Source organism: Netta rufina (genome assembly GCF_964035555.1).
Source record: "Netta rufina genome assembly, chromosome: Z".
NCBI classification, from domain to species: Eukaryota; Metazoa; Chordata; class Aves; order Anseriformes; family Anatidae; genus Netta; species Netta rufina.
The window spans coordinates 40,136,297-40,146,075 of record NC_140126.1 but is presented as its reverse complement, the minus strand read 5'-3'; the positions used below and the strand labels follow the sequence as shown (position 1 = coordinate 40,146,075).

General features: G+C 49.4%; 1 protein-coding gene across 1 annotated transcript; it reads left to right on the top strand.

Moving 5' to 3' along the window:
* The first annotated feature begins 1,753 nt into the window (after positions 1-1,753).
* GAS1 (growth arrest specific 1) lies at positions 1,754-3,035 on the top strand. Its single transcript, XM_084305401.1, has one exon. The coding sequence runs from the start codon at positions 1,891-1,893 to the stop codon at positions 2,896-2,898; it is 1,008 nt and encodes a 335-aa protein (XP_084161527.1). The 5' UTR covers positions 1,754-1,890; the 3' UTR covers positions 2,899-3,035.
* The last annotated feature ends 6,744 nt before the right edge of the window (positions 3,036-9,779 follow it).

Below are 9,779 nucleotides of genomic sequence, written 5' to 3'. Positions count from 1 at the left end.
TTCTTTCAATGAAAACACATTTCATCCTCCTAACTAGCAGATTTCAAACATTTATTTTTGCAAAAAAATAAATGCTTTTTCCAAAGCACTACACTGAGATCCACCGTATTTCGGTCACGGGCGCCTTCGTCGGTCGGCACCCCGCACCACGCACACCAAATCTCGGCAGGGAGCTGAGCTGAACGTGCCTACAGCCGGCGGGGGTGCGTGAGGTGGGGAGGGAGCCGCAGTACTGAAGGCACGGCAGCAGCAGTACTTACATGGTTGCAGCACACCGCTAGCATAGGCAGCTTTGCTCTCCCGCCGCGTACTAACGCACCGAAAGCAGGAGATCCGATCCCTGCCCGGATTGCAGCAAGAACAAAGTCGGTCTCACCCCTAGCCGGGTCCTGCTCTGCCCTCACGTGTATCAGGGGGAAGTTTGGGTGCACACAGCGCCCGGGCTAAAGACTCATTTTTTCTTTTTTTTTTTTTTTTTTTTTTTTTTATCTTTTTCCTGCTCTTGTGAGCAGCGGGTCGAGCATTATCCCCGCCCGAGCCGCCCGCAGACCCAGGCCGCCGCCGCGGTGCGGTGCTCCGGGGAGAGCCCCGGGAGACACCGGGCAGAGGGACCGGGCAGGGACCGGGAGAGCCCCGGGAGAGCCCCGCCGTAGCCGATCCGCGCCGCCTTAACGGGAGGAGGGGCTCCTCGGGGGGCTGTCACTCTCCTTAAGCCTTTCCTTTCAAGCTTTGAATGTGAGCTGCCCTCCAGCCCCCCTCTCTCCTTCCCTCCCTCCAGTAGATCGTAAAGAGAGGAGGGAAGAGAAAAAAAAAAAGGGGGGGGAAAAAAAAGTTTCAACAACAGGCTGGACCAATGGCAAGTCGCAAAGCTGGGAAAGGGGGCCGAGCGAAGGGAGAAAAAAGTGGAGAAAAGGAGAAAGAGAGCGAGAGAGCGCAGGCTGGGGGGATGTGTAAAAGAAGAAGCGTTGCTAATTTTTTTTGTTTGTTTGCTTTTCCATGCATGCATAATGAGGCCTAATCAGAGCACGTTGCTGCTGCTCGGAGGGCACTTTTGTATTTAAAGCCTTGCAGCGAAAAAAAGATCCACAGACGGATCCGCAGCGCGGCTCGCGGGGCTTGTTGACAACAGAAGCAGCATCAGTCGCCCTGAGAGAAAGAGACCCCGAAGCCTGCCTCCCTCCCCCGTGCTGTCTAACGGGGAGAGACATTTCTTCTCCCGGCCACCCGAGAGCGCGACCCGCGCCGAGCGAGAGCCAGCGAGCGGCGCCGGGACCGTGAATGGGATCGGAGCGGCTGGCATGTGCAGCGATGCTGCGAGCGGAGAGATAGAGGCTCCCGAGGAGGCGGCGGCAGCAGCAGCGGCCGGGCACTTATTTCGTGCAAAAAAAAAGAGGAGGAAAAAGAGAGAGCGAGGCAGAGCGAGGGAGGCACGGCGCCGCACGAGGAGCGGGGCGGCAGCACCATGAGCAAGCCCGGCGCGTCCTGCAAGACCCCGAGCGCAGCCCGGAGCCGCTGCCCGCCGCGCCCCCGCCGGCGCTGAGTGCCCGCCGCGCCCCCCGCCCGTCGCCCAGCCGGGAGCAGCGGCTGGGGGGGCTCGGGCCGGCCCCGGGGCCGCTTCCAGCCGCGGGGGCTGCAGGGGCCCGCCGGCCGCGCGGATGGATTGATGCGAGGAGGGGACCCCATGCGCACGGTCGGCAGGAGCTTCGCAAACTTTCCCACCGGCGGCAGCTCCTTCTCCTCCTCCTCCTCCTCCTCCTCCTCCTGCTCGTCCTCCTCCTCCTCCCGCTCCTTCCCCTCCTCCACCGCCACCACCACCACCTCCTCCTCCTCCTCCTCCTCCTCCTCGCCTACCAGCGCCTCTCCCCCGCGACCCCGCGGCCGCCGCCCGCGATGCTGGCCCGGCACGGCGGCGGCGGGGGGCTGTGCTGGCCGCGGCCGGCCGCCTGGCTGTGCGTGGCGGCGGCGCTGGGCGCCGTGTGGCCGCCGCGGGGCTCGCTGGTGCAGGGCCGGCGGCTGATCTGCTGGCAGGCGGTGCTGCAGTGTCAGGGGGAGCCCGAGTGCAGCTACGCCTACAACCAGTACGCCGAGGCGTGCGCCCCGGTGCTGCTGCAGCAGCCGCAGCCGCCGCCGGCTGCCGGCGCCGGGGACGTGCCGCTGGGCGCCGCGGGCTCGGCCGCCTCCCGGCGGCGCTGCCCCAGCCACTGCATCGCGGCCCTCATCCAGCTCAACCACACCCGGCGCGGCCCGGCGCTGGAGGACTGCGACTGCGCGCAGGACGAGAACTGCCGCGCCACCAAGCGAGCCATCGAGCCCTGCTTGCCCCGCACCAGCTCCGCCGGCGGCGCGGGGGGCGGCGGGGGCGGCCCCGGGGGTGGCCCCGGCCCCGGCGGCGGCGGCGGCGGCGGCGGGGGCGGCGGGGTGATGGGCTGCACCGAGGCGCGGCGGCGCTGCGACTGGGACAGCCGGTGCAGCCAGGCGCTGAACCGCTACATGACCTACTGCGGGAAGCTGTTCAACGGGCTGCGCTGCACCGCCGAGTGCCGCGCCGTCATCGAGGACATGCTGGCCGTGCCCAAGGCCGTGCTGCTCAACGACTGCGTCTGCGACGGGCTGGAGCGGCCCATCTGCGAGTCGGTCAAGGAGAACATGGCCCGCCTCTGCTTCGGCGCCGACACCGGCAGCAACGGCGCCGGCAGCAGCGGCGGCTCGGACGGCGGCCTGGAGGAGTACTACGACGAGGACTACGAGGAGGAGCCGAGCCAGAAGGGGAGGGACGAGGCGGAGGACAATGCGGGCGCCGAGCCCGGCTTCCCCATGCAGGCGGACAGCGCCGGGCGGGCCGCCGCCGCCGGGGCCCTGCTGGCCTCCATCTTGCTGCGGCTGCTGGCCGGCCTCTAGCCGGCACCGCGCCCCGAGCCCAGCCGAGCCGAGCCCCCGTGCCTGCCCTTCCCTTCCCTTCCCTTCCCTTCCCTTCCCTTCCCTTCCCTTCCCTTCCCTTCCCTTCCCTTCCCTTCCCTTCCCTTCCCTTCCCTTCCCTTCCCTTCCCTTCCCTTCCCTTCCCTTCCCTTCCCTTCCCTTCCCTTCCCTTCCCTTCCCTTCCCTTCCCTTCCCTTCCCTTCCCTTCCCTTCCCTTCCCTTCCCTTCCCTTCCCTTCCCTTCCCCTTTCCCTTTCCCTTTCCCTTTCCCTTCCCTTTCCCTTCCTTTTCCCTTCCCCTTTTCCCTTTCCCGTCCCTCCCCACCCGGCTGTGCACTGTGCAATCCGGCCCGGCACGGCCCGGCAGCGGGGGGAAGGACTGTGGGCCTTGAGCTGAAGTGGGGGCGTGCTGGTCGTCGTGGTGACTTTTCCTTTTTTTTTTTTTTTTTTCTTAAAAAAAAAAAAAAAAAAAAAAAAAAAGCATTTTGACATGAAGGTTAGAAAGAGGTGAGCTACCCACACTCGCTGCCAAAGCCGTTGCCGTGCTGGTTAAACAACTTGATTAGCATTCACCGAGTATCGCTGCTCGCGGTGCGGGGATGCCCGAGAGAGGGTTACGCTGCATCTGCCGCTAATTGAGTGTAAGGAGATAACAGTCCGAGTAAGTCCGGTGGTTTACAGCACTCCCTCTTGCACACACGTCTTCCTTGTAACAAAAGCTTGCCAGCAACCGTCTCTTCCTCTTTAACCTAGCGCTATACAAAAATGATTTTTTTTTTTTTCTCAAGAGTTGTTGGCTATACTGAACAATGCAACTTTTGTTTTAAAAGAGCTCTGCACTGCCATCTTTGAAAGACACTTTTAAACTCAAGAACATGTGTATGTACAAATATCCTGAAAAGTTATATTGCCTCTTGTCATATCAGGGTGCTGACCTCTGGTAAATCTTATATAAAAAAAAAAAATGTATTTAAAACTGGGATTTGTTACCAGTCGCTCTTCTTTGTATATACAATTTTATAAATTGTATGCCATGGGGATAATTTATTTAAAAAAAAAAAATAAAAAAGTTTTAAATCCACATCCTATTTGCCAGGTAATTACATTTGCTATTATTTTCTGGAAAGGTACAGATTTCTTTTTATGTTTAAAGGGATACCAGCAACAAAGATTCACTGAAGTATTCTGTAGAACATCAAATGTACAGTGTATTTTATAGATTTGAAGTTAACTTTCTTATTTGGAGAGCCTTTATGAACACTGTAGAATTGTATAAACGCATTTCCAAGCTGCCTTAAAACTTTGTATTTTTTATAGAAGGCATAAAAAAAGGCCTATGTTTTAAATATGTACGGCTTTTTGTATTTTCTAAACGTGTAAATTAGTAAAGAAAGAGCTTTAAATAATGGATGTGGTGAAATTGTTTTCCAGGGACACTTGAACTCTCGGCACCCGAGCTTGGATGGGGGGGCGGGAGCGAGCCACAGAATAACAAACCAAAAACAATCAAACAAACAAGAATCTCTGTCTGCCTGTAATACGTTACATAGATGTAAATTACTGCTATTTTCACGTTAATGAATAATTACATGCGAGAAGTAAATACAGCTTTGAAAATACTACTTTAAAAGAGTGGTTGATTTTATAATGCGTTGGCATGGCAACGTGCCGGTACTGGAAGCGAGCAAAGCAATTCAAGGACGCTGCTCCTGCCCTGTACGTAGGATTAGTTCCCCGTGCACCACGCTTTCTCCACGAAGTGGAGGCCTGTTGCTCTTGCTGACACGCTCCAGGATGCTCCTAGCCGCACAAACCAGCGGACGGTGGGACATGCACAGCGCAGAGACAGACAGGCTGCAGGCAGGTGGTGGTGCGTCCATCCAGGGATCTGCAACCAAATGCACGGAGGTTTGCCGCTCAGCCTGCCTTCTGCCACAGCGAGGAACATGAAAGTAAACAAACTGGGGGGATCTGCAATTACCAGATCTTGTAATACTGTTCTTATGAGTTGCTTTGCTTCGTACTGAAGCCTGGTTTGCTGCCAGAGCTACTGATCTACACTCAAACGCCCTTAGATAAATAATTACACTCTTAAGCTGTGTCGAGTGCTGATACACTTGACCTTGTAAATAGAAATGTTTGCAGTAGGAATAAACTCCAGCATTGGAAAATCTTTTAAACATTAACACAAAAGAGAGAGCTCAGTCCTCTGGGGATCAGAGTTTGGACTGCGTCAAGCGAGGCACTCGCGCGCACACACACACACACACTCACTCACAAAAGAAAAGGGAAAAAAAAAAAGAAAGGGGAAAAAGTTTATTTATCTTCTATTCATGGTGTTTATTTAAAGCTTTTCGTTTTAAATGCCGTGATTGGAACGCAAGTCAGAAGTTTAAAAGCTACCACAAATAAACTTTGACTGAGGGGGCGACAGATTAGCAAGATAGTGTCTTTTTCATCTTACCAGAGCTCGACAGAGGGCAAATCCACATCTGCCTGTTGTATAAATCAACAAAAATATAAATCCCCACTCCTGGATTAGTTTTTTCACTGACAGATTATTTTACTGTCTCTTTAGGGTGTGAATTTGATTAGGTTGCCCGGAGATAAATGTACACAGGCACACGTGGACACACAAACCCACCCACAAATAGCGGTGATTCCAAGCGAGTGTATGAGTATGGTGTGTGGCTATGATCTGAAGTTCGTTTTTAAAGTCATCTGAATGGTTGAGTAAACTTATTGTTAAAAGAAAGCTGGAAACGTTGTTTCTTCAGGAAGAGAATGGAGTATTTGGGTGAGACTTGTAAATAGAATCGGCTTTCTTTACAAAACACTGAGTGTTTTGTCTAGGGATGATCTTAAGTATTTTCTGCAGTTCTTCAGGAGATGCTCAGAGACATATTTTCAGATCGTCAACATTTTGTGCCCACAAGTACTATTTAACTCGTTGTTGATGAAAAATTAAGTTCCAGCTAAAAGCCTTTATCTTTCTTCAGCAAGGAGCAAAGACATTAGCACTAGAAAAGGACTGATAATTAACTGCTACAATAAACTCAAGACTTGATTTTACAGGCTCCTGTCAAAAGCATCTGCCCGGAATAAATCAACACCGAGCACCACTGGGGAGGGAGGCATCTATGTGCTTCCTTCCCCACAGAAAGTGGATTGTTTTAATTTAAATAATTGTACAATAAATACAGCTGAACTAATCCTGTCCTATGAGCTCCTCCCCGTGAGGAGATAACTCCGTGGGTTTTGTCACGTTGTCAGAGGAAAGCACGATTTCCAGGAGGAATGGCTGACTGTATTGGTATGTGTTCCAGCCTACAAAGCCTCTGCAGATGTTGATGTCCATCAAATTCATATTTCTTTTGCCTGATTTTGAGACAAATGGAAATTCTTGAAATGTCAGGGGATGTAGCAAGGACAGTTTTAAATGAGGAAAAGACTTGACATTCCCTGACAGAGGGAGATTTTCCACAGGAAGGGAAGTTCTCATCTGTATGGATATTTGAAAGCGCTCTTTGCCAAGGTCCTGTCCAGCCAGTCTCTTCTGGGGGGAGAAGGAGCTCTCTACCATTCCATGTAAAATAATCCAGTAGGTTCTGCTCCCTTTTTATTCCCAGTTACCAGGTTTGAATTCTTGGTGACAGTTTATTTGTCTTTGGAGGCACTTCAGTGACAAATGTTTAAGGGAGTGTGGGACAATGGTGGAGAACAAGGAGGCAGTTCATTGAACTGACAGTGACCATACAGTAAATAGAGGGAGATTCAAGCTTCACTGATCACCCAAGCGCACAGCAAAGCTTTTGTATGCCATCACAATGGACATAACATAAGGTCTCTGTTTATTTTTAACAATATGTACGGATATATACAGGCAGGCATAAGTAACTTTCAAAATTATTATGAAACAAAGCCCTACAATGAGGGAAAGGAAAGATCTGGTTTGGCCAGCTCTTTTACAGTCTCATTGGAAAGCCTGATGGATTTTAGTTGCAGCCCTCTCTCCACTGCTTCTACGAGCTGCCAGGGTACCAGAAATTTCACTGTGTGTATAACGTGTATGTAATGAATAGGGGTGTAAAGGTGATTGCAGACAACTTTGCAAGTGTATGACAAGAAATTTCTTCTCAGTGAGATCCAAAGTTATTCAGAATTTAATGAATACTAGCTGTTGTTGTTGTTGTTGTTGTTGTTTCAAGTGCCCTGGAAGAGGGTGAGAGGAACTTCAGAGCAGCCAAGGTGCATGTAGAGACAGTTGTGGGACACAAAATCATCACCAGCTGAGTCATGGAAAACACTGCTTGAGGGACCGAGTTGCCCTGTGTTTTCACTGTCACTAAAACAAATTCAGACCTTCAGTCGATTTTGTTCCTGTCCCAGTAATAACACCACACACTGCCATGCTGCCTGTGATAGCCCATTGGAAGTCCTCTGGAAAAGTAGGTACCTTTGCAGGACAAAACATTTTCAAGTGGGAAGAGCAGTGCTTCTGTGTGAGATTTCAAGTCTGTGATACAGGTTGGTAAGCAGTAAAGTCGAAAGTTACTGTATTTCACTTGAGGCATTGGCTGTGGTAGACAGTTGAAAAGGCTCACATTGACTGTCTGAATGACATAAGTAATGCGCTATTAGCATAAATACTTTCTAAGACATCCATTTAATCAATTTCTTAAATAACAGAATGATCTACTACAAAATAGTGGACTGTATACACTATATTTTGGCACAAAGATGGTCATTCTCCCACTAGTAACCAGGGGCTCTAAATAAATGATTTCAACAATGTTTTATTAAAGGAGGACAAGAGCCCTCGAGCTGCATTAATCGGGGAGAAGTCGAGTGGCACTTTTGTTATGGAAATGTTAAACACATAATAGTTCAGGCAAACAATGTGGAGCCACTTCATTCTCTCAGCCATGCTGACACCTCTTAAAGAGGAACTGCAGGGAAGGATGTGGGAAAGATTTGCTTTCTGAGGAAGCTTTCAGCTAATATTTTGGATATTTACCTCCAAAACTCAGGCAGCACAAATGTAACTGAAGGGCATAAAAATAAAACAATAAAGGGGCATGATTTATGCAGCTACTGCTAGTAATCAACACTTGGTACCCAACTTCAAGACAGCCATTGACAGAAAAGAGCTTTTTTTTAAAAAAAAAAGTTTTTCATGAATTTATTATAAGCCAAGTGGATATTAATGTAGAGGGTGAAAGTTCTTGAAGAGACACTCCTGTAAACAGAAAGGGTTGTAGTGCTAATATTATACCTTGAATATGCAGCAGGGAGGGGAAAGAGGAACAACCTGGAATTGTCCTAGAAGGGAATAGAAGGACAGAGGTTTAGCAGGAGGGGCAGAGGTGACATGTTTGTAGTAGGCAATCCAGAAATACATTAATGAAGTGGTACACAGCAAAAACATTGCTGTGTAAAGGGAGAACCATGTTCAAGACTAGTTATTTTGAATAGGTGAGAGGAAGAAAGGGTGAGGAAAGGAGATAACTAAGGTGTAAAGAAGGTTTGGAGAATGAACTTCTTGCTAGTAAGGAGAAAGAAAATAATAAATAATAATAACAATAATAATAATAAAAAGGATAAGTTAACTGATACACAGAATGAATATGACAGAGGGAATAATAATAATAAATAACAATAGTATTAATAATAGCTAGCCAGCTTTAATAATGTTGTCAGGGCCAGAAAGGATAAGGAATGTGGTAGTAAGGTGAGTATTCAGCTTTGGAGAGGATATTTTCCCTGCCTTCAGAGGCCAGAGAGGAAATTTACTGTGCTGTTCTTCTTGGTGTTCATAACGCTGTACTTGAACACCGTGCCTAGCTTCCAGACAACCCCTCCCTCAAGGTCAACAATATCATGAAACTGAAAAGAGGTGAGTGGAAGTCTTGGAGGATGGCTACGGTTTATGACCAAAGAGGAAAAGATGAGGGATCTGAGCATTAGGCTGGCCAAGAAAAGTCCATCACCAGCCCATAGCTCCTGAAATGGGAGTTAAAAAGGCTACAGGGCTACTCATCTTGGGTAGCGATAGATGTATGAGAAGGTTCAGCATGCACAGATTGTGGCTGGGAGGTTTGGACTTCTCATTCGGAAGAACTTCACCAGGAGGGATAGCATAGCACTGGGACAGGATTCCCAGAGAAATTCTGGAACCTCTATCCTTAGAGATTTTCAAGACTTGACTGGACAGAGCCTCAGCTGCTTTCATCTACTGTTGGCTGTAATGCATCTTCTAGTAGATGGCTGGACTAGAGGGTCTCCAGAGATCCCATCAACAGAACTTTGTAATTCTATGATTCTAATGTTGGTATGACAATGGGAAATCCAAGACCCTCTTTCGCTAGATCAGGCACAGGAATACATACAGCACACTTCAGCAGAGACAGTAGTACAGGAAGGTTGGAGAGAAGAGGTGGTGGTTACACATTTCCACAGGGCCAGAGTGGGTAGGAGATAGTTGGGAAGGGGTCAATGGAAGTTTAAGAGGAGAGCAGAGACCAAAACATACCATGTAGTACAGGACCTGGAGATAAGAGGGAGGGGAGGAAGTATAACAGTAAGGAAATACAGAAATGTAAAGGAATGTAACGAGAAAAAGTGTCTGTCTGTAACGCTCATGAACTGAAAAATAGGTATTTTGACTGGAAAAACATATGACAGCACTGGGAAGACAAGTTGAAAGAAACTGAAAGTACAGGAGGGACCTCTCTTTCATTTCTGTGAAGAATACTTTTTTATAAACATATCTTTCACACTCATCACCACAGTATCATGGAGCCTCAAAACAATAGAAATACAAGTGAATTAGGTCTTCCCATGTGTGTGAATGACTATATATAAA

What these genes read in the sequence shown, in the direction of transcription:
- GAS1 (XM_084305401.1), top strand. Translation starts at nt 1,891, where the DNA reads ATGCTGGCCCGGCACGGCGGCGGCGGGGGGCTGTGCTGGCCGCGGCCG.